The sequence below is a fragment of the Dioscorea cayenensis genome, chromosome 5 (genome assembly GCF_009730915.1).
Source record: "Dioscorea cayenensis subsp. rotundata cultivar TDr96_F1 chromosome 5, TDr96_F1_v2_PseudoChromosome.rev07_lg8_w22 25.fasta, whole genome shotgun sequence".
Taxonomy (NCBI): Eukaryota; Viridiplantae; Streptophyta; class Magnoliopsida; order Dioscoreales; family Dioscoreaceae; genus Dioscorea; species Dioscorea cayenensis.
Window position 1 is genome coordinate 30,728,662 of NC_052475.1, and position 25,440 is coordinate 30,754,101.

Consider the following 25,440-nt stretch of genomic DNA (forward strand, 5'->3'; position numbering starts at 1 on the left):
GATTGACAATAACCAATAAGCACTGATGATCCATGAGTACTGTGGTTGTAATTGTGACGTGTAGCACTTTCCTTATTATCTCGTATCTATTTTTTTTTTTCTTCTTCCATATTTCACTTGTTTGATTTTATATTTGATTTTATGAATAATGATTTATCTATTTTATCATTTATATTTCACAAGTCTTAGAGTAATTTCCAAAAATTTTGAAATAAAATTAAGACTGATTATAAATTAAATTTGAAATTTTAATATTGAAATTGAATAAAAAAAAGTAATACAACATAATAACACACCAATCTAACCAATCAAATTAGGCAAGAACCACAAATTACGTGTTAACAGAATATTTGTTTTGATCCAATGAAAATACAAGTTAATGATCTACGTCACGTTTGAGTGTAAGATTTTTTTTTTTTTTAAAAAAAAATCTGATAAGATTAACTTAAATCAGACAAGATTACATAGGATAAACAAGTAGGAGCAGAGTCCCATTCCCATCAACTTTGCATAGAATAAGTTGGTCTAGCGCAACCATATTCGCAGATCGTAACACAAAGGAAACATGCACATTCCTAACCTCCTGTAGAATTTGATTGCAATCCTCTACCAAGCAAAGGAAATAAGATATTTGAGCATTATTCTCCTTCAAGGCATAAACAGCTCCAACACCTTTGTCACTCTCACTTAGGGGCTGTTTGGTTACCTGTAAGTAGCTGTAAGTATCTGTAATATAAGTGGCTTTATATGTAAATGACTGTTTGGTTTGTTGCAAAACTTCCATTTATATGTAGGTGGACTTATATCTCACTCACTTTTACAGTATTTCAACTTATAACAAAATTTGCTGTAAATTGAAATGCAGTAAAGTAAGTGGTATCCACTCACCATTATATTTAATTATAAAAATATTTAATAAAGTAAATTATCTTTAAATTTAATTATAAAAATATTTTTAAGTAATAAAATTAAATAAATATTAAATATTTATATGATTAAAAAATTTTATGACAAAATATTATTTTTATTGAAAATATTATATTGTTTTAAAAATAATTATAAAATTATTTTTAAGTAATAAAATTAAATAAATATCAAATATTTTAATAATTTACTATTTATATGATTAAATATTTTTAAGTAATAAAATTAAATAAATATTAAATATTTATATGATTAAAAAATTAAACTATTTTTTTTATTGAAAATATTATAATGTTTTAAAAATAATTATAAAAATATTTTGGGAAAATTATTTTTTACCCCCTAACAGTTTAAAAAATTCACAGACAACCCCTCTGACTTTTGAATTTGCCGGACAGCCCTTCCTTTTTTGTTTCACTTCATTTTTTCCCCTTTCAGCTAATTCCGTCTAATTCATTTGATTGAATTCCATTTTTACCCTCAACAATGGTGGATAAAAGCACATCATCTTTTTTAAAATAACCCAGTTTTTTCCCATCTTTCAAATATTTTTTGAAAGACCTTGAGCCTCACCACGGATCTCTAGTGGCCTTCGACCATTTTCATCACCACCTTCTGTTGCTATGGGTTCTTCGGGTTTGCCTTGACGATGAAGTCGGTGGGAAAGGCTCGGCCTTGAAAAGGAAGAGGCTGACGAGAATCAATATACTAATGAGAGATGTGTTGTACTTTAGAGAACCGAAGAAATCGGATTAACGGAAGGAGGATGAGGAGGGGGAGGGTATTCGTTGTTTTGTAAGAGAGAAAGGAACGATTTAGAATTTATGTCGATCACCTTGGAGATTCTTAATTGGTATGTGTGTGTGTTTTTTTTAATTCAAATTCATCCGATTTATGTCGATTCTTTTTGTATGGATAAATTTGAAATTGTCGGAATGTTTATTATGGGGTTGCTTGCACAAACCAGGATTGATAAAAGAAAACAAGGTAATTTAAACAAAAATAACTATTGTTAAAACGTAAAACCAAGACTATTAAACGGAAACGCGATACCTTAAAAGCAAATCCGAATTATTAAACGTAAAACAAGATAACTTAAACAAAAACCTATTGTTAAACATAAAAAAAGTGTATTCGCAAACAAAAAAACCAAAAACTATTAAAACAAAAAAATTAGTAAACTTAATCGACACGCATTAACATATAATGTAAAAACTATTGAAACCCAACAAATTAAAAAAAGTAAAAACATTTAACAATGCACTCTAACATAATCGGATAAACAAAAACGAGTAAATTAAAGCAAGAATCGAGACCGTTAAACGAAAAACGTGTTAGATTCAACAAAAAAACCCGGGATTGATAAACGGAAATAAAAATAACTTAAACAAAAAAACAACTATTATTAAACGTAAAAAGCGTTAAAAAAATTTATCTTTATGTTTAATGTACTTCTAATTTCGGAAGAAAAATATTGATTGGAATCTACAAGATTTAAAAAGAGTACTCGGTAAAAATAGCCTAAAGTTTATAGAACAAGAATTAATCCATGGTAAAAATAGTCTCATGATTTATTCATATATCCATAAAAAGGTGATTCTTTTATGTTCTAATTCCCTAAAGTTCTTATTCCAAGATATTTTTCTTTTTAAACATTATTTTTAAGCATTTATTTAAAAAAAGACCAATTGAATTTGAGTTTAATTTTTAATTTTTAATTTTTTTAATCCAATAATTTCTAAAGAGTTTTTGGGATCTAAATTAATCAAAATATAATGTATTATTGTACTAATAGCTTAACTTAGTCTGCTTCCACTTAATAGTGTATGTTTGTGTGTAAATACCTAGTCTCCTAATTCATCTCTGTCTACCTCCTCCGCAACTACATTCTCCCTCTCCTTTGTCTCTTCAACCAGAAACTTAGTATGATTCTCCAAGTTCTCACCTTCCTCACTCTTCTCCTTCTCCTCTTCCAATGCTACTAGCTCCTCAACCTCTCCAACGATCTCCACGACCTCTTTCTCCTCAACCCCAACACCAGCAGAGCTTGTCTACAGATCCAACTCTCCACCAACGGAGTCCTCTAAAGGGTTCTCCGACTTCAAACCATTGATCTTTGTGTCTATCGTTTATTGCCGCCAAGAAAATAAAACAACAGGGCAAACACCCATAAATCCAAGAAACGATTGAGGTCCGCTCCGGTGATGGTGCACTTCCGTCGAACTCCCACGCTGTCGCCGGCGGATTTAGGTGTTTCCACCGTGACTCCGATCTCCAGATCGGATCTACCAACCCAACCCGAGATTTCACAGATTCCAAATGGAACGAGCAAACATGCCAAAAAAGGACAACCAAGACTCGGTTAGAAGAAGACCTTTCTTACAAGTAGATAAAAGCCCGTATTAAAAAAAAAAAGTTGCGTTAGTAGATGAAGGTCATTGTTGTCAAAAAAATTCCCACCCAACTCCGTTTAGTCACTTTAACGACTTGAAGGGTTTAAAAATAAGTGGAGAGAAAAAGAGGGTGTTTTTGGGGATACCAAAATTAGAGGGGAAAATGTATATAAACGAAACTTTCAAGGGGTATTTGGCAATTAACACAAATATTTTTAAGTAATAAAATTAAATAAATATTAAATATTTATATGATTAAAAAATTTTATGACAAAAATATATTTTTATTGAAAATATTATAATGTTTTAAAAAAAATTATAAAAATATTTTTAAGTAATAAATTAAATAAATATTAAATATTTATATGATTAAAAAATTTTATGACAAAAATATTTTTTATTGAAAATATTATAATGTTTTAAAAATAATTATAAAAATATTTTTAGGTAATGAAATTAAATAAATATTAAATATTTTAATAATTTACTATTTATATGATTAAATATTTTTATTATTGAAAATATTATATTGTTTTCATAATTATAAAATTATTTTTAAGTAATAAAATTAAATAAATATCATACTTTTATACTTTAGTATTTATATAATTAAATATTTTATCATAATTATTTTTATAAAATTAATAAAATTAATTATAAAATTTTCAAGTAAATAAATCATTCATAATTACAGCAAACCAAACAATATGATATTTACTTGAAAATATTTATACGTGCTCAGACCGGGCCCATTACGGCCCATGCACTATACGTGCTCAGACCGATACGGCCGTCTAGAAATCGTGCCGAGCCGGCACGGCCCGCCAACCTCCAAGGTCGCACGTGGCCCGATCCGGTTATATTATATTTTTATTTTAAACCCCAAAAATATAAAAAAACTTCCCTAAATTTATTTAAAAAATATCTTAAAATTCAAAAACTTAGAACTAAAAGCCTTATTGACTAAAAAATATATATATACCAAAAAAATTAAAATAAAAAGAAAAAACTTGCATTTGGCATGGTGTGCCGTGCCATGTTGGTCTGAAGCGGGCCGTGAGTCGTGCCGGCTGGCGAGCTGCAAATCCCTAGCCTAGCACGGCCTAGGGTTTGGGCCGTGCCTGCTAAATTTGTTTAAAAAATATCTTAAAATTCAAATACTTAGAACTAAAAGCCTTATTGATTAATATACATATATATATACCAAAAAAATTAAAATAAAAAGAAAAAACTTGCATTTGGCGTGGCGTGCCGTGTTGGTCTGAAGCGGGCCGCACGCACAAATTTAGGGTATTTTTTTTATATATTTTTGGGGTTTAAAATAAAAATATAATATAACTGGATCGGGCCACGTGCGACCTTAGAGGTTGGCGGGTCGTGCTAGCTCGGCATGATTTCTAGACGGCAATACCGGTCTGAGCACGTATAGTGCATGACCATAATGGGCCCGAGCTATGCCGACCCGTTTGACACCGCTAAATGTAAGTTGAAATACAACATTTTGATTTTGTTGCCATTGATATGAAAAACCACCTGCTCCGTAGATTTTATATTGTTTTAAAAATAATAATAGTAAAAAACATAGTTTTGAACCCGACCTGAATCGAACACGCAACCTTCTGATCTGGAGTCAGACGCGCTACCATTGCGCCACGGATCCAAGTTACAAGTGAGCCAAAATAATCAAATAAATTATAATAAATATATTTAATATTACACACCACTACAACCAATATAATACTTCTTTGATAGACTTTGTCCGTATTATTCAAAAAGACTTTGTACGTCATCATATTTTACCATTAGTCCAAAGAGCAAGTAATGCAGTAGGCTTAATCATGACACAGCCTTAATTAGTGTTTGGTTGCTTGAAGAAATTAACCATGTTTCAATTTCTTCTTTCCATGATCTTCCTCATTTTCTTTCAGAGTTTAATTGCTTGAACTAAGAAATAAATTAAGTTGACCATTTTCATACGAAATTGTGGTCCCATATTCTGCATGCCATGCATGCAAAGTTACAAAAACATAAGAAATCCATGCATTGAAATACACATAAATATATGTATCTTTACTATATGAGAGCTTCATTAAATCCAACAACAGAGAACAGTACCTATGTATATATCCTTCTCCGTGAACTCCTTTCAAAGGATCACATCATGCATTAATAACTCCTCCAGTTACGTTCTTTCAAATGACATCCATTAATGAACTCACTCCCTCCACTTTCCCTTCCTTTTGATACTTCATGTGACCATCCTCATTCATAAACACCCATGCATGTATCATGTGATGTGCTTCTTCATCACAACATATATGATCCATCCTTCTCTTCATCTTTTAAAGTATCACCTTTCAATATTGATCATCTTCAAACCAGAACCAAAATGAAGCATCAAACCAACCTCTTTGCAACCTCTCTTTTCCTCTTTTTTCTTCTATCCCAATGCTTTCTCTTCATTATTCCTGGTATATATACATATATATCTTTCAAACTTAGTTTATTTATTGATGGATAGCTTGCTTTATTGATTCTAGCTAATTGTTATATATATATTAATTGCAGTGAGTATTGCTCTGATGGAGGGGTCAAAGGATCATCATCATCATCATCATCATCATATTTTGAAAGATATATATGGGTCTAAATCAAGCTTGCCAGACTGTTCTCATGCATGTGGACCTTGTTTTCCATGCAAGAGGGTGATTGTGAGCTTCAAGTGTTCTCTTGCTGAGTCTTGCCCTATTGTTTACAGGTGCATGTGTAACGGAAAGTACTATCATGTCCCTTCAAACTGATCATGAGAAGTGAGAACCCTCTTCCTTTTTTGGAATATTTTGACCACTGCTAGCTGTAGTTTCATTGTTTTTCTTCTTCTTCTTCTTCTTCTTCTTCTTCTTCTTCTTCTTCTTATATCATGACCTTTTTGAGAGCCAAAAAGTTCTAATGCCACACTGTCAAATGATTTAAGGCCTTATGTTTATTTATTTATTTATTTTGAACGAGAGATTTATCTAGTATATATTGTTTGCAATAAATGAGAAGTAATGGAAACTAAACTATGATCTAAGAATAAATGAATAAGATATATTTTTCTATAGTATTTTACTACATATACTTCTTGAGAATGATATGATTTTCATATTAATGACTAAATTAAATGCCGTTGTACTTCATCTTTCCTCCGCAAACAGGCAACTATTTATATTCAGAAATTTCTAAAACAAAAATTATTTGTTATATGTTTTCAACTTTTGGATTTTACTATTTTGATAATCAACAATAATGGCATGCATGGTTTTACCATTAAAAACCTTCTTTTTTTAAATAATTTATTAAACTTTTGTTCTGCATGCTGATAATTGGTTCCTAATCTCATAACAATCACAATGTTTTGCGCGAATGCTTTGTAATCACAACCAAGTCACCAGCCTCAGTACCAGAAATAATAAGAAGAATGCACTTAAACTATATTGCAGAAATTAATTAATTTGGTTCTTCAGCAAGTAACAACTCGATCAAAAACAATTTTTTCTTTGTTTCAACTTTAATTTAACCATTACCAGAATCCGAATTCTTGATTCCCTCCTTCGCTGGTACTCGGTGAAGAAACCAGATTCATCTCCTCGGTGAAGAAACCAGATTGATCTCATTCCATGATTGTAAGTTCTTGGATTGCACAGATTCTGTAAAAAAAATTCCATGGAAAATGGATCAGAAATTGCATCCTTGACAACAAGATATCATCTCTTTAATCACTTATGTGATACAAAAAGCAATAATGAAATATCCGAAGAGCTTGTCAGAAGGTCACCACATATTAAAAGAGTGGAAGCGCTTGTCAGAAGGTTACCATAGAAGAAAAGAGTGGAACGATTGAACATTCATTCCAAATCATGATAAAATATCATTCAAATCTCATAAGAACAAATATGTGGCCCCCGGCTCAAAACCCAAAATTCTGTAACTCTGGATTTTTGACAAAGAAAAGCCACAATGGTTCTACTAGTATGCCTTGAAGTTAACTTGCAGGTGGACAGCCAGTTCAATCCCTCTCTAAATTGTAAGTCATTTTAGATCATCCGAGTAATTCCTGGAAGAGTTCTTACATCAAGATACAGCTCAAATATTTCCTTGTGTTTTCTCTTGAATGTCAAATTTCAGCATCATTTTAACTTTCCAAATAAGAAAATCCACAAAGATGATGATGGAATATTTTACTGGATTCACCTATGTCCGCCGTAAATTATACATAATAGATTAGAATTACACTTGGTTCCCTGCCAGGAACGAAAGCTTTTCATATTCCCAGCAACTGGCCATCATGTACATAAAATGAATTAGTTGTTATTAATCGTAGCCTGGAAGGCATACCTATTATTACCTAGTTCATTTAAAAGATATTTCCCAACTGTTAAATCCTTGACCTTTTCAAAAAAAAAAAAAAACTGTTAAATCCTTGAACATGTCAGCTAATCTATGTAACACAAGTTTGAAAGGTAAAAACAACAAGCCTTGGAAACTTTGCCAAGTACTTCAATTGCTTCACACTACAAGATGTGGGATGCTTTGTGAACAAGTCCAACCAATTTCCAAATATGAATTTTCATAATAATATCATTCAGAGTGACTCAAAAATATTATCAATCTAATAATTCAGAAAATTTGAAATTCATACCTTAGTTCATGCAAGGACACTGAGTTTTTGAACCAGGACATCCAGGCCATCTTTCTTTTTGCGGCCAATGGAACAAATCCCCAAGAGTTCGGGTATTTCTTTCAAATGACACAGAACAAAATCATTGATAAACTTCTTATCTGAGCAGCACATTACAGTAGTCAGACTCTTCCTATTGCCCAACCCTCTCAACTTCAGCATCTGCAATACCCAATGTCTTGGAATCAACCTCTTCTCCAAGCTCAATGACAAAAGAACTGGATGATTGGCAACATAAGATGGCTCACACCCAACTTCATTCACTAAAAACTCCATCTTCTCCTTCATAACCTTCAGAGAGGGTGTCAAGAACAATGGATTCTTACAAAATGCAGTATTGAAGTCTTCCTTTGACCACCCCAAACTCTTCATGAGCTTCAACCTTGCATTGAACCTGGCCACACTGGTACTTTGGAGGGAGCTAAGTGCCCAAAAGAACATCCCTGAGCTCCGAGGAACTCCCATCTTCTCCACATGCGCAGCTAAAGTCTTGAACCTGTCCGGCTTCTGCAGTATGAAACTTGGTCGGTGCTTCACTACAGATCTGATCCTAATATCAGGAATGCCACATTCCCTAAGCATCATTACATTTGGAATTATCGTCTTCTCCAAGCTGCGCTTAAGAAAGCGTCTATTGTTCTTCAGAAGCTTTATGAGGGCCTCAAAGGAACCAAGAAGGTCAATCCAAAACTCAATCTTGGGCAAGAGATTATGTTCAAAATCTCGGAAAATTCCAAAGGGGTTTGCTATGATAAACCCCGCAAGATCAGGACCAGAAAACCCCAAATCCTGCAAAGCTTTGAACTTTGGCTGCAAGGTTTCTTCATCAAGGAGGAGCCATTTAGGGTGCCTAGAAACAAGATTCTTGATCTGAATATCATCAAAACCACTTCTTTTCAAGAAACCAAGGATCAACTCTGGTTGCTGGGGCAGAGTTGATTCATTGAGGGGCTTTGAAGCCCTCAATGTTTCCTCTGAGGAGAATCCAACATAGTTAAATTCAACTGCAGAAGGTGGTTTAGGTATGGTTCCCTCGGTTATGGAAGTAGAGAAGCAGCAAATACATCTAAAAGTGGGATTTCTGGAAGAAGGATGCTGAAAAGCAGGTCCACAGAGCTTCTTGATAAAAAATCTAAACATCATCATTGCGAGACAAACAAGAAGAACAACTACAAGATCAAAGCGCAACAATGGATGCCGGTCAGATATCTCACCTCACTTATGGATTTCTATGGCGCAATACCACGGAGATGCACCGAAAGTTCTTGCCTTTCTCTCTCTATGACCATCAACGAAGAAAACCAATACGAGAATGAGTTGAGGAATCCAGAGAGATTGAAGAGAATGGAAGAGCAGAGGATTGGGAATTTGGGAGGAGCAAAGCGAGGGTTTTTGGTTTTAACTAACAATTCTCAAGGGTTCATATCGGATCTGGTTTCCGGATCCGAAGCTTATTGGGTCGGATTCTTATTTAATTAACGTTGTGCTCTTTCAGTTCTTTTTTACTTGTCACGTTTTGGAGTTTTTCCTTATTTTCTATTTTTTTTATTTGTCACATTAAAAATTTTGTGCAGTATTAAATAATTTTATTTTTAAATTTATTATTTAATTTAATATACTTGTATAATTTTTAATAAATCACAATCAAAATATTAAATTATATACTCTACTATTAGATTTTTAAACAAGAGTAAATTTGAAAAATAATGGAAATTTTTATAAAAATATAAGTGACCAACTAATTTTAACCAACTTTTTTTAATTATGTGAATTAAGTAAATATGACAAGTAAAAAAAAATGGAGGGAGTATATTCTTAATCCTAATCATAGCTTTATATATATATATATATATATATAAAAGAATTTTGTAATAATTATATGGTTAAATGGAAGTCACCATAAGTGGTGGGCAAGTGAAACAATGTGAATGTGGAATCCCTTGTGTCATAGCATTGTGTAATACCCTACACACAGATTATAGATATACTATAGAATACCATATTAGTAATGTTTTACTTGTTCACCGGATCCTCTGTAGAAGGAGTCATATTCTTCACCTCTTTAAGTTGCAAGATAGGAAAATTTACTATTACGAGATTGTGGTTATTGATATATCATTTTGAGTGCATGTGACAGATTTTAATTGCTATGTATGTTAGTCCACCTTACAATGCTCACATGGTAAATTCTTATGGGTCATTAAGTCAATATAGTTAGTATACCACTGTACATACTTATCTCTTTAACACCTCTTTATAGGGTAACCCTTGTCACCATTTGTACAAATTTTTTTTTAATAATTATATAGTAAAAAAAATAGAGAAAACAAAATAATAACTCTTCTTTTTCCTATACTCCTCTCGAATCATAAAAAAGAACTACATTATTTTTTTTCATTTTGCCAAAATAAACGGTTATGATGCTAAGAAAAATGGGGATATGTATAAACCTTATTGGAACAAGTGGAGACAATGTATATATATACATATGAGCACCGGGACCATCTGTATACAAATCACACTCCTAAAATATATGCTTTCATCGGTGATTTTAATTTATACCATTTATGAAATCGTGATTCTAACTCACTCACCGTTTGTGAAAATGTCCGTGATTTTAATTTATACCATTTATGAAATCGTGATTCTAACTCACTCACCATTTGTGAAAATGTCCGACGAGCATACAGATACTAGTAGACCACTAGGTGGTGGGTAAAAAGAACTGCATATTGCCTAATAATTTGCTAAAACAACAACGTCCAGATGGAGAAAATGACTACTACTTTTCTTACAAGCTCCTTTATATCAACATAAGTGATATAAACAAAATACTCCATCATGAAAGATGTTACAGCGCAGAATAAATTTTTGATATATTTCTAAGTTCATTGATACAAATTCACTATATGCTACAACAACACAATCAAGAACAAGTCTGACAGCCCTTACAACCGATTACTACTTGTACATGAGATCATTTGGCGTTATATAGTTCACCATAATTTCTTGTTCTTTGGATCATCATAAGTTTAGAGTACACATGATTTCACCATCCACACCACCATTGAAATCAACCTGAATATGAACAAGAAGCTGATGACCACTGTATATCACACTCAGCATCAGCACATGCAGTAAGAACTGTGGACCGAACGTAGTCATCCACATGAAATCCTTCGGCTTGCATTCTGTACATAAGCCTCAATGCGTCCGGGCACTGCCCATTTTTTGCATAGCCTACAACCATCGTCTTCCATGAGACTAGATTGCGCTCTGGCATAGTATCGAAGACTTTGAAAGCATCTTTAATAGAACCACATTTCATGTACATATGAATGAGTGAACTGCCCACAAACACATTTGACAGATCTCTGGTTTTGTTCACTGAAGCATGGATCCATCTTCCATGTTTCACATCTTCAATTTTAGCACATGCTTTCAATGCTGAAGAATACGTAAATGGATTTGGTTCCACACCTTCATGCAACATCTTGTGCAAGAATCTCAGTGCCTCTGAGCCATGTTCAAGTTTAGCAAGTCCTGAAATTATTGCAGTCCATGAGGTGACATCCCTCACCGGCATGGCATCCAAAACTCTTGCTGCATAATCATACTCCCCACACTTACAATAAAACCATATCAAAGTGCTACCAATAAAAACATTCCTGTGAGAATGGTTCCTTATTATTTGTGCATGTACTTCTTTACCACGATATAAGGATCCTGACAAACCACATGCACTGAGAATACTAACGATCGTAAGGTTATTTGCAGATACACGTCTCCTCCTCATTACTTCAAATAATGATAAAGCCTCCTCAGCAAAGCCATTTTGTGCATAACCGGCTATCATGCAAGTCCAAGTGATTGTGTTTCTCGTTGTCATACTATCAAAAACTAGTCGAGCATCAAAGAGCTCTCCACATCTGATATACATGCTTACCAAGGAACTTCCGACATATACATCCTGTCTACACATGCCTTTGATTATAGCACAATGTAACTGCTTCCCAAACCTCAATTCCTTCCCTTCTGCACAACCCTTCAGTACATTACAAACTGTAAATTCATTTGGCTTAAATCCATGCTGCTTCATCTGAGAGAACATGGAGAATGCCTTGTTTCCACGCCCTTGTTGCGCATAAGCCATAATCATTGTAGTCCAGCAAACAACATCTCGCACAGGAATTCGTTCAAAGGTTCTAGATGCACAAGAAAGATCACCACACTGTGCATATAAGTACACAATGGCACTATCCACAATCAAATTGCTCCAATTCCCTTTCACAACACAAGCATGAAGCTGCCGCCCTAGTTCAAGGTCCAATAAATTCCCACACAACTTCAATAAGCACGCAAATGTCGAACTATTAGGCTGCACAGAGTTCTCAATCATCTCCTGGAACAACCACAAAGCCTCATCATCCAAACCCATGTTCAAATACCCACTGAGAACCGCAGTCCAAGAAACAACATTCCTTTTAGGCATTCTATCGAACAACTTCTCTGCATACCGCAGTTGTGAGAATCTAAAGTAAGAACTGATTAAATTATTATCTATAAAAATCACAGGGACATCCAACAACTTCACTACAACAGCATGCACCCTCTTAACCTCTTTCAAATTTGTGCATGATTGAAGAACTGAAGACAAAGTTTCAGCATTCACCAAACTTTGAACCGAAAAGGAATCACCGGACGAGGATTCACCATCTAGATTTCGCACAGCACACCTGCAACAGAAGAGATTTTCTCTGTGGATGTGAAGTGAAGGAGGATTGCATGGAAAAGGAGGGATTTTTGCCAACTTTGTTCGGGATTTAACGAATGCACATGATCTGTTTGTATCTTTGGCTGAGAAAGGTTGAAGAGGAAGTGAGTTCAATGCCAGCATTTGCAAGGAATGAGAAAAACGGATTTTGGAGGGAAGTTACCGAACCAACGACTTCCGGGAAGTCTGGGAAAACGTTGGAGAAAAGAAGGAACTCGAGCTTTTGAGGAATTCTCATCTTAGTCCTCGTATATCAAATATTTGCAAAATGACCCTTAATTAAATTTATAAAGAAGTCCCTCTGGAGAAGATATTTTGTTTTACTAGTTGTTTAAATATTGAGGGTTAATCTGAAAAACATCCTTCTTTGAACCCCTAAACCTGATCAATCTTGTCCAAAACCCTAAAATTTCGTTCCTGTCGCCATGGATGTTGCTTCCCGAGCTCTGCATCTCCAGTTTCCTCTGGGGACTCCATCCTGTTTATTGGGAACTTCTGGTGCTCTGGAATTCTCTTGGCGTCCTTCTTCTCGCCCTGGTAATCTTCACTTCCCGCTCTCCCGCCGGTGCCGAGCCATCTCATTGAATTTATTTAACCATCTAGTTCCCAGTAGACACCGAGGTAAAAAATCTTACCTTTTCACCAAATTCAATTCATTGAGGTACTGCTCTTGAGCTTCAATTAGGTCTAATTTACACACTTGGTGTTGATTAAAAAAAATTAGGACCCTTTTAATATTAGAGAAGCTGGTGATGTTCTTAATGGTTTCCTTTCGTCCATCAGAAGTTATTAGCTCATTATTGTATCTCTTTGTTCATTCTTTGTTTTCACATTAATTGAGATTTTGAGTGATATAAGGATGGTTGATTGTTTGTGTTCTTTTTGAGGATTTGATAATGTATATGTTGCTTGGATTAATCTTTGGTTAATGGAACCATGTTCTTCTATTTTATTTGAATGAAATAGACGAGAAAATAAAAATTTTGATGGAGATGTCTTTGGATCTTTTTAGCCTTCATTTCATTAACTACTTTTTCAGCTTCACCCTTTAATTAAATCTCAAATCTTGTAAAATATGATGGCTTATTTTGACAAAGAGTTTCTTCAGAGTTCTGTTTTCGTTAAGGAAGCATATGCAAGCACTTGACATGATTTTGGTTGAAAGATATGGAACAATAAAGTTGTTGATGTAGCGTTTTATTATTTTTTTTTTTGTTACAGTAGGTGTCATGTTTGATCAATTATGCTATTTGATTCTTCGTGATCTTTGCTTATGTGGCTTGAAGAATGACCATCTTATTTATTGGCTAGATTATACTATTGAGTCTTGTTACTTGTTTTCATTTAACATTGAACATAAAAGTATTGCCATCATATCTAATCACTGGCGGATGGTTTTCTGTTCTCAGGTCATCTATTACATGTATCACATCATGCAAAGCATACATTAAGTGCATCTGGACATGATGTGATGGCAGCACCAAGTGATTATGCTGAGGATTTGTCATCATCCTCTGTGAAGTCAGATAATACAGTTGTTTATCAAAGCCCCTCCCAAGATGTTGAGATGACTGAGAATGATAGAGATGAGGCTGAGTTAATAGATGATCATAAAATGATCAAGGTTTGTGACAAACTTATTGAAGTATTCATGGTTGACAAGCCTACACCAACTGATTGGAGAAGGTTATTAGCGTTTAGCAAGGAATGGAGTAACCTAAGACCTCATTTTTATAAGCGCTGCCAGGAAAGGGCAGATGCCGAAATTGATCCTGGAATGAAGCACAAACTTCTTCGACTTGGTAGGAAACTAAAGGAGGTATTCTACAACGTTTTAAATTTTATAATTGACTTTATAGGCTTAAGCATACCAATAACGTTGCTTTTAGCATAATTACTTATTGTGAGCTTGAGGCAAGAAGTAGCCTCTTTACAATGTGGGGGCTACAGTTATATAATACATTTGCTTAACTCTTCCGAGACCCAACTCTAGTCAGGGACCTGTGTACAAGTAAATGTTATAGATTGTTTATGATTGTATTTCTGCTTCTCGTTGCTTGATAGTCTAATACCTGAGTAATCATGTTAAGCAAAGAGTTTCCTAAAGTTTAGTATATTTTGTTGTTTAAAGTTTTTTCATTTTATATAAATGACACTCAGGGGGTATGCTTGTTTAATTTGTATGTATGTTCAGTGATAGCATTATTCTTTTTTTAATTTTCTTGTAGGTAATAACAGCGTGTTCCTTACTGTGATTTATCTTTTCAGATAGATGATGATGTCCAGAGACATAATGAACTACTTAATGTGATAAAAGAGGCCCCCTCTGAAATAAATGACATAGTTGCCAAGCGGCGTAAGGATTTCACAAAGGAATTCTTTGTGCATCTTCATACTGTGGCAGAATCATATTTTGACAACCCAGCTGAACAGAACGGTGAGATTGATTTATCAGTAACTACAATCTAATGACTTATCAAAGTTGGTGGTTTTTATATTATGTCATGAACGTTTCTGAATACCTATCAATTTTTCCAAGTTGGTACTGATTTCCATTGTATCCTTCAATCAGCATTGGCAAAATTAGGAAATACCTGCTTAGCTGCTGTGCAATCCTATGATGCTGCATCAGAGAGCATTGAGGCCATAAATGCCGCTGAGTTAAAGTTTCAAGATATCCTCAGTTCTCCTACCTTACATGCAGCTTGCAAAAAGATAGACGATTTGGCTCAGAAAAATCAACTCGATTCTGCACTGATGTTGTTGGTCACCAAAGCTTGGTCAGCTGCCAAAGATTCAAACATGATGAAAGAGGAGGTATGAATGCTCACAATTAGAGAGAGAGAAAAAAAAACAGATTGTTTGTGTTTAATGTTGATCCCATTCTTGTCTACAGGTAAAGGACATATTGTATCATTTATACAAGACTTCAGTAGGAAATCTGCAGAGATTAGTGCCAAAAGAGATCAGAATATTGAAATATCTCCTCACAATTGAAGATCCAGAGGAAAAGTTAAGTGCTCTCACAGATGCATTCACTCCAGGGGATGAATTGGAAGGCAAGGATGTTGATTGTTTATACACGTAAGCATGCCTGAAATCAATCACATGTAAATTTTATTATTATTTTTTTTAATTTCTGTGATAAACTTTGTATATGTTTTATTTATTATTATTATTTTCTTATTTAGTAGTACTCCAGAGCAATTGCACACTTGGATAAGGACAGTGGTAGATGCATACCATTTCAGTAGAGAAGGTACACTTGTGAGGGAGGCCAGAGACTTGATGAATCCCAATATCATTCAGAAACTTGAGGTATTGAAGAATCTAATTGAGAAAAAATTTATGTAGATTATTAGTAATTTATTTTTACATTGGTTCTATATTTTAAATAGGTTTGATCTTGTAATGTAAATTCAATGATTGTTAATTTAATTACATTAAATTGATGGCTTTGTTAGCCTTTGTATTTATCTTTATCTTTTGAAAATTTTTGTACTCATTGTTGAGAAATAGTTGCAGGATGTATGCTCGTGGGCAAGAAAATAGTGCAATTTCAGTATTAAGTGATATTAGTGAATGCAAAAAATAATTAATAGGATAATTCAATGATTGTCCCATTAATAGCTCATCTAATATTTATATTAACATTGGTTAAATTGGAAATGTGGATTTGAATATATAAATATCTGTTCACTTAATCGGTTTCAAATAATATGTTTTATTTCCATTTCAAATAATATGTTTTATTTCCATTTAGCATGGTATTTTTGGTTTGATACACAGTCTCACATCTATTGATTTTGAAAATATGGACTATATAATCTTTTTACACGCTTTTGTAATTCATATATATATATATATATAATTTTGTAATTTTCCTCCTTTCATATATACGAGTTGCCTCCCAGTACTAAAATTTCATTTACACGCTTTTGTAATTCATATATATATATATATATATATATATATTAATCACTTATAAAATAATTTAATTTTAAAAATTTATTATGTATATAATTATTGGGTATTCACCACTAATAAAAATTTTTGAGGGAAAAAAATGAAGTAAAATATAGTAACTTAAATCTAATTAAATGACATAAAATACAATTTCTTACCTAGCTAGATGGTTGTACTGTTTACTAGTCCTAATTAATGTTTCATATTCATCATTTAAGACTTTCTGTTTGGAAGAAAAATAAATCTTGTGACTATTCAAAAATTTGGCAAAAAATGATCTTTGAATGAGAATTTCTATAATCATGGAAAACAATTGAGAAAATTGTAAATACAGTCAAATGATGATGAAGAAAATTCAGAAGATGGTGATATGTTAATAACTGACAGAAATTTTGAACCAAAGTGTTGAAATATCATGCTTTTCCACAATCCAAAGTTTGAACTTCAAATTTTGTGTTTTTTTTTTCTTAAAAAAAAAAGAAATAATTTTCAAAGGAATAAATACTCCATGACCAAAGCTCTTTTGAGTTTTTACGGACAAGTTTGGCATGGACTAAGTATTTAATAACATTATTGCTTGGCCCCACGGGGTTCTAATAAAAAAATAAAATAAAATACTATTCCAAGCATGGTTGTTATCAGATTGTAAATTTTTTATTTAAAACACCAAGATATATATTCAAGTCTGACAACCAGGTTGTTTTGAAGATCAATAAAGAATTATTAATAAATAATTTTATGAAATAAGATTAGGTTTATTCCAAGTCAAGTCGATGTTTGAGAGCTCAGTTTCAGCATTTCAAGTTTTTCAACTTAATGCATTGGGATGACAATGGGATTGTTTTTTAGTGAATTTCTTCTGCCAATGACTATGGACTAAGTAGATGCTCTGGTGCTATTAACATTATTGACTAGTTGGTTTGGGATGACAAAAATCTAAATTTAGATAACCTTTCAAAATACGACTACAATAAGCTGCCAACAACAACATCTGTCATGCTATGAGAAAAATGTTAATGATCTCTTTTTCAAATGTCCTTTCGCCTCTCAAATCTAAAATCTTTTTGACCAAATATTCAGTATTTTCCATGACTCGAATATCATTTGGTGCAGTATAGCCTTTTGAAGCCTTAATCTTGATAGGTACCTCTTGGAAATTTTTTGTCTGAGCTATCTTTTAAAACATGTGATTGGAATGTAACACTGGAATATTTAATTAATTGCAACACCTTTTTATTTTAATTTGTTAATTATAATCAAAATCAATCATATGCTTCTTCTTCAATTTCTGCAACTTGATCAAAAAAAAAAAAAGAAAAAAACTAAACTGGAGGATGTTGTACTAATATTCAAGTGTAGTTTTAACTCCATTTATCAATCTGAGTGAGTTAACCTTACATATCGGATCCATTCAAAGTGGCCAACTCCTCAAATATCTCTGTGATATCGATAATAAATGATCTATTCTTGACAACTGTCCCCTAAATATTGTTATCTTTTACTAGATTTTCAATGCTTTTTTAGAATTGTTTTTTTTTTCATCATTAGCCAATCATGTTGGCGCACTTCTTATATTTTTTTCTTTTGTATTACCTACTATCCTGCGTTTTTTCTTTAATCATTTTTTTGTTTTCAATAAAATGGTATCTTATTTATTTTTTATTAAAAAAAATTAATTACAGATTTTTATAATAATGAGGTAGTAAAGGCTGGCTGCTTGATATATAATTAATTAGGTGAGCTTCCACTAAGTTTAACAGCGTAACATAATAAATTAATTCATAACAGTATCAGAAGAAGATGTTTATTAAAATGCACAGAGAACATTGGAAAACCTATGAAATCATGTGCATAAAAATAGAGTTAATGTGGGGTCAAATATGGTTAGGTTAATATTATAATAAATAATCTTCTAGATACCTTGGACCAATCCCTGAGCCTATGACCTAGTAATGAGCTCTAAATCGTAGCCCTGATATTAAACTCAATTAATAACGACGGCTTTAGAATATTATATTATCATTAGGAATAGAATTACCAAGTTATGTTAAAGAAAATATACATAAATTTAATTAACAAAACAATAATATAGTTGAAATATAATATTATTATATTTATAGCTGAAAATTTTATATTACCAATTATTTTTTTTATCAAAATATCTTTATTTAATAGATACCAAATATATCATAATTCATAATATTTTGATGTAAATATGAAGATTATTTAATAGTAAATATTTTTTATTATTAAATAAAATAATATTTTAATTTAAATTACTTAATTTTATTAATATTAATTAAGTTAAACTTAATTATTTTAAATAAATATAATTTTTTTTGTCCAACTTAATATTGAGAAGGAAATTTAATTTCAAATGTTTTTTTTAATCTTTGATTAAATGTTTTGATAAGGGTATTTTAATATAAAAGATTTGTGGGAGAAAAATGAAGTTTAATTATTTTTAATTTTTTAAAAAATTTATATTTTTGATATTTTATTCAACTTAAAGAATATAATGGGAAAAAGATTTCATATTTTGTTTGGAATGTTAGATTACCACATATTGAATTAATAAATATTACCCAAGTTATTGAATTCTAATAATAGAGTTTTCCCATTCCACTTAACTAAATGAGATAATCATCATCCATTTTTTAAAAAAAAAAATGAGATAATCATGGTCCAATGTCAGAAATAATAAAATATTATTTCCAACCAAAAGTCAACTAAAAGTGGTTGTTCATGAAAATTAAAAATCAGATATTATTGATTAACTTGTATTAAATAAGAATTTGGTTGTTACAAGATGCTTTTACACAACTAAATTCCTCGAACTTTGATTTCTAAAATGGTAGAACAACATGTTTGTATTTATAAATAAAGAATGAGAATTTCTATAATCATGAAAAACAATTGAGAAAATTGTAAATTCAGTCAAATGATGAAGAAAATTCAGAAGATGTGTTATGTTAATAACTGAAAGAAATTTTGAACCAAAGTGTTGGAATATCATGCTTTTCCACAATCCAAAGTTTGAACTTCAGATTTTTTTTTTTCTTAAAAAAAAAAATTATTATGAGAGGAATAAATACTCCATGACCAAAGCTCTTTTGACCTTATACGGACAAGTTTGGCATGGACTAAGTATTTAATAACATTATCGCTTGGAACAAAACATACCATTCCATTAGCCCCTACAGGGTTCTTCTTAAAAAGATACACATTCCAAGCATGGTTGTTATCAGACTGTAAATTTTTTATTTAAAACACCAAGATATATATTCAAGTCTGGTTGTTATCAATAAAGAATTATTAATCAATAATTTTATGAAATAAGATTAGGTTAATTCCAAGTCAAGTCGATGTTTGCTGAGCTCAGTGTCAGCATTTCAAGTTTTTCTCCTAATCAGTCTAACTTAATGCATTGGGAGGACAATGGGCTTTTTTTAAGTGAATTTTTTCTGCCAATGACTATGGACTAAGTAGATGCTCCGGTACTATTAACATTATTGACTAGTTGGTTTGGGATGACAAAAATCTAAATTTAGACAACCTTTCAAAATACGACTACAATAAGCTACCAACAACAACATCTGTCATGCTATGAGAAAAATGTTAATGATCTCTTTTTCAAATATCCTTTCGCCTCTCAAATCTAAAATCTTTTTGACCAAATATTCAGTATTTTCCATGACTCGAATATCATTTGGTGCAGTATAGTCATTTTGGAGCCTTAATCTTGATAGGTACCTCTTGGAAATTTTTGGCCCGAGCTATCTTTTAAAACATATGATTGGAATGTAACACCGGAATATTTAATTAATTGAAGCACCTTTTATTTTAATTTGTTAATTATAATCAAAATTAATCATATGCTTCTTCTTTGATTTCTGCAACTTGATCAAAAAAGAAAAAAAAACTAAGGATGTTGTACTAATATTCAAGCGTAGTTTTAACTCCATTTATCAATCTGAGTTAACTTTACATATCAGATCCATTCAAAGTGGCCAACTCTTCAAATGTCTCTGTGATACCGATAATAAATGATATATTCTTGACAACTGTCCCCTAAATATTGTTATTTTTTACTAGATTTTCAATGCTTTTTTAGAATTTTTTTTTCATCACTAGTGAATCATGTTGGCGTATTTCTTACAATTTTTTTTCTTTTGTATTACCTACTATCCTGCGTTTTTTCTTTAATCATTTTTTGTTTTCAATAAAATGGTATCTTATCTATTTTTTATTAAAAAAAATTAATTATAGATTTTTATAATAATGAGGTAGTAAAGGCTGGCTGCTTGATATATAATTAATTAGGTGAGCTTCCACTAAGTTTAACAGTGTAACATAATAAATTAATTCATAACAGTCTCAGAAGAAGATGTATATTAAAATGCACAGAGAACATTGGAAAACCTCTAAAATCATGTGCATAAAAATATAGTTAATGCGGGGTCAAATATAGTTAATATTATAATAAATAAGCTTCTAGATACCTTGGACCAACCCCTATACCTATGACCTAGTAATGAGCTCTAAATCGTAGCCCTGATATTAAACTCAATTAATAAAGTTTATGTCCTAAGGCTTTCGAAATTTATATTATCATTAGGAATAGAATTACCAAGTTATGTTAAAGAAAATATACATAAGTTTAATTAACAAAAGAATGTTGAAATATAATATTATTATATTTATAGCTGAAAATTTTATATTACCAATTATTTTTTTATCAAGATATCTTTCTTTAATAGATACCAAATATATCATAATTCATAATATTTTGATGTAAATATGAAAATTATTTAATAGTAAATATTTTTTATTATTAAATAAAATAATATTTTAATTTAAATTACTTAATTTTATTAATATTAATTAAGTTAAACTTAATTATTTTAAATAAATATAATTATTTTTGTCCAACTCAATATTGAGAAGGAAATTTAATTTCAAATGTTTTTTTAATCTTTGATTAAATGTTTTGATAAGGGTATTTTAATATAAAAGATTTGTGGGAGAAAAATGAAGTTTAATTATTTTTAATTTTTTAAAAAATTTATATTTTTGATATTTTATTCAACTTAAAGAATGTAATGGGAAAAATATTTCATATTTTGTTTGGAATGTTAGATTACCACCTATTGAATTAATAAATATTACCCAAGTTATTGAATTCTAATAATAGAGTTTTCCCATTCCACTTAACTAAATGAGATAATCATCATCCACTTTTTTTTTTTTAAAAAAAAATGAGATAATCATGGTCCAATTTCAGAAATAATAAAATATTATTTCCAACCAAAAGTCAACTAAACGTGGTTGTTCATGAAAATTAAAAATCAGATTTTATTGATTAACTTGTATTAAATAAGAATTTGGTTGTTACAAGATGCTTTTCCACAACTAAGTTCCTCGAACTTTAATTTCTAAAATGGTAGAACAACATGTTTGTATTTATAAATAATTAATTTCAAAAACGTTGATATAACTAGGCAATAATTGTAGTATGTTTCCCAAATTAATGGGGTATTTTTAGAAATATTAGAAATTTAGAGGGGTTTTTGTAATTTTACAAAATAAAAAACATATTTTTGAAATAAAAACATATGTAAACTTTTTAACTATAGTTAAGCATATCATCATGGCAATATATGAGTATTGGATGAGAACCTCTTAAACATGATTTGTTTCAAATTAAATTGCAATCATATAGAGTTGTTATATTTTTTTAGAAATATTGCTAAGTTAATATCAACTAAATATAAACATATTCCATATTCAGATATTCTAACAAGCCGTCTAAAAACCTAGCAAGGTTCCTCCAAAAGGACAGGGATCGGAGACCCCTCCTTTATTTCAAATATTCAGATATTCAGATATTCTCTTCTCTGTCTCTCTCTCTCTGTCTCTCTCTAAGATTTTATTTTATTTTATTTTAAATCAATTTTTTTACAAATTAATACTTATAGTAAAAAATATATTTTTAAAAAAATTATTATTTGAGCTTGATTTTTTAAAATTAAGATTTAATATATATGTAGATTTTAAAAAAAATATGGTTTACGCCTTGATTATTTTATTTAATTTCCTCTTAAAAAACTTATGATCTAAAACACTCTTTTTATTATTATTATTTTTAAATTAGATGGTTAAATGATTACATATCATTCGACTGATCTGAAATTTTTTTTTTTAAGATAAATTTTTAAAATTTGTTCTTAGTTTTTTAAGTTAGCACCCTCTTCGTTTTTTTTCCGGTTCTGCCACCGCCTCAAACCAGGTGTACTTTTTTCCTAAACATAAAATCCAAACTTTGTTAATTAGTAAAATTTATCTTTACATGGTTATAGAAATTAAAACACACATAACATGTTAATTAATTAGGAGTTCCGTGTAATACTAGCATATAAAGCTGGAACAGCAGTTAGAGTAAAAAAAAATAGATCATTAAAAAAAAAAAAAATTCAAACTAACCCACTTCTCTCATGTTTCAGGTAACCCATATGCCTTTAAACAAATCTTATAATTTATTTATTTTTCCATCTTTTACATATATAAATTGTTATCCCACGCTCATAAGTCATATATCAGGTACATCATGAGCACAAAGATAATATACTAATTGCAAATGCAATTGCAAGCAAACTGAGGAGGTGGAATGAAATTAAAGCCAAAGACTTTTTTTTTTTTTTCTCCAAAATAAATGACTAGGTCTTTTTAAGATGTACACATAATTATTATTTATATTCATAAAAAAATATTTCTTCATCTATGATTCAAAATTTTATTATTTATAAAAAATTTGAACGAGCATTTGATTACCAATAATTTTTTTTCTTCCCTGATAAAGCCAAAGACTACCCTCCTCATTCACACCATAATTATTGATGAAAGCGACCGGAATGGAAGAAGCTCACATTAATTAAATTTGCCCATTTTGATTAAACATTAAATGCTAGTAAAATGCATAGTGACGCAAGACATGGGCCTCCTCCGCACTATAAAAGGACCCCTATTTCCTATAAGCAACACCAACAAGAACTAGCTACAGAGAAGATATATCATTCAAAGCTAGCTCTTGAGCTTTCTTTAATTGTATGTATGTCCCTCACTTTCCTTACATCTTTTCTATCTCACACTGTTTTAATTTCCAATGGTAACTAATTCATTATAGTTGGTTTTTTATAATTCATGCATGAAGGATCATCCATGGCTTTTAATGTCTCTGATGAAGTTCTCAGCGTCTATGTGCCGGTGATGGTTTACTGGACTGTCGCAGCCATATATACATTTATAGGTACATACTTAGAAGACTACCGTTTGCATCCAGTTGGTGCAGAAGAAAAGCAGAACGTTGCTACCAAAGCCCAAGTTATCAGAGGTGTTCTTTACCAGCAAATTGGTCAGATAGTCATGCAAACCATAGTCACCAAGGTATCATATATACTTGTATTTATATCTCAAACCAACCTTCAATATATATATATATATAAATATATAGGCTAGCTGTTATCTATCTTCTTTGTGTGTGTGTATCACTGTATATATATATGCAGATGGTGATGGGTGATGGTGGTGGAGAGACAAAGCAACCACCATTCCTAATATGTTTATGCCAGTTCTTCATAGCCATGGTGGTTCTTGATCTATGGCAGTACTTGGGACATATATACTTACACGTAAACAAGTTCATGTATAAGCACATACATTCATGGCATCATGCATTGGTTGTGCCATATGCATGGGGTGCTTTCTACAACCATCCCTTGGAGGGATTCATTTTGGATACTATTGGTGGTGGTTTGGCCTTCTTGATCTCCGGCATGACGCCAAGGACAAGCATATTCTTCTATTCTTTTGCAAGTATTAAGTCTATAGACATGCATTCATCTCTTTATTTGCCATGGAATCCTCTTCGGTTGTGTTTTAGGAATAACGTGGCTTACCATGATATACACCACCGTCTCAAAGGAAGCAAGTATAACTATGCGCAGCCTTTCTTTATGTCATGGGACTTGGTCTTTGGGACTTACATGCCTTTCAGTGTGGAGAAGAGGGAGGGTGGAGGCTTTGAGGCTAGGCCACTTAAGGATATGTGATTCACTACTGATCATAAACTGTTTTCTTAATTATAAGAGTTTATATAGTATACTAAGTAATTAATAAGTTTGATCAGATATATTTAATTTTTTGCTATTATTCATTTTGGAAGCACATATATGTGGTTTGATCTCATCCACATGTTTGTATTAATGAATGATTAATCCTCTCTACATGTTTTTTTTCTTCTTATAATAATTAAGTTTATGTGTTCTTCTTGTAACTTCGAGTACTAGCTCTCATGATTTTCTTTTTCTTTGAGATAAACAAATCACTTTATTATTTTCAAATTTACATGTTTTAAAAATCTCTCATTTAGAGGAAATTAATATAATTGTGCAACAACATTGACCATATATAATTAATGTTAGATGTACCATGTGATAATGTGGCTCCTTATCATTCCTTGTCCCCTTTTTTTCTTTTTTTTTTTGAAGACTAGACTTTCCTCTGGTCAAGGCCACTATATATATATATATATATATATATATATATATATATATATATATAAATCATTATTAATTGCACACATCCATCCATTATTAATTGCATGA

At 31.3% G+C, this 25,440-nt stretch overlaps 4 protein-coding genes and 1 non-coding gene across 8 annotated transcripts; 2 read left to right on the forward strand and 3 right to left on the reverse strand.

Annotated features, from left to right (window-relative positions):
• Positions 1-4,905: 4,905 nt before the first annotated feature.
• TRNAW-CCA lies at positions 4,906-4,977 on the reverse strand. The gene has a single exon. It is a non-coding gene; the product is annotated as a tRNA-Trp (tRNA).
• Positions 4,978-6,766: 1,789 nt separating this feature from the next.
• LOC120262227 (transcription termination factor MTERF9, chloroplastic-like) lies at positions 6,767-9,414 on the reverse strand. The gene is made up of 2 exons (XM_039270308.1): positions 7,999-9,414; positions 6,767-7,006 (listed from the first exon to the last, which is right to left on the reverse strand). The coding sequence occupies exon 1, from the start codon at positions 9,181-9,183 to the stop codon at positions 8,005-8,007; it is 1,179 nt and encodes a 392-aa protein (XP_039126242.1). The 5' UTR covers positions 9,184-9,414; the 3' UTR covers positions 6,767-7,006; positions 7,999-8,004.
• A 1,484-nt stretch (positions 9,415-10,898) lies between these two features.
• On the reverse strand, positions 10,899-13,020 carry LOC120260497 (pentatricopeptide repeat-containing protein At4g18520, chloroplastic). Its single transcript, XM_039267983.1, has 2 exons — positions 12,975-13,020; positions 10,899-12,894 (listed from the first exon to the last, which is right to left on the reverse strand). The coding sequence occupies exon 2, from the start codon at positions 12,527-12,529 to the stop codon at positions 11,111-11,113; it is 1,419 nt and encodes a 472-aa protein (XP_039123917.1). The 5' UTR covers positions 12,530-12,894; positions 12,975-13,020; the 3' UTR covers positions 10,899-11,110.
• A 159-nt stretch (positions 13,021-13,179) lies between these two features.
• On the forward strand, positions 13,180-16,285 carry LOC120259813 (uncharacterized protein At4g37920). Of its 3 annotated transcripts, none has more exons than XM_039267254.1 (6): positions 13,180-13,432; positions 14,221-14,630; positions 15,080-15,248; positions 15,384-15,628; positions 15,708-15,895; positions 16,003-16,285. In XM_039267254.1, the coding sequence occupies exons 1-6, from the start codon at positions 13,237-13,239 to the stop codon at positions 16,163-16,165; spliced, it is 1,371 nt and encodes a 456-aa protein (XP_039123188.1). In that variant the 5' UTR covers positions 13,180-13,236; the 3' UTR covers positions 16,166-16,285. The 3 variants fall into 3 exon arrangements, with proteins under 3 accessions (XP_039123188.1, XP_039123190.1, XP_039123191.1); XM_039267256.1 differs by having other exon boundaries at positions 16,006-16,285; XM_039267257.1 differs by having other exon boundaries at positions 13,180-13,348.
• A 7,542-nt stretch (positions 16,286-23,827) lies between these two features.
• On the forward strand, positions 23,828-25,140 carry LOC120261904 (sphinganine C4-monooxygenase 1-like). Of its 2 annotated transcripts, none has more exons than XM_039269923.1 (3): positions 23,828-23,881; positions 23,988-24,220; positions 24,343-25,137. In XM_039269923.1, exons 2-3 carry the CDS (start codon positions 23,996-23,998, stop codon positions 24,883-24,885), a joined length of 768 nt encoding a protein of 255 aa, XP_039125857.1. In that variant the 5' UTR covers positions 23,828-23,881; positions 23,988-23,995; the 3' UTR covers positions 24,886-25,137. The 2 variants fall into 2 exon arrangements, with proteins under 2 accessions (XP_039125857.1, XP_039125858.1); XM_039269924.1 differs by having other exon boundaries at positions 23,832-23,885; positions 24,343-25,140.
• The last annotated feature ends 300 nt before the right edge of the window (positions 25,141-25,440 follow it).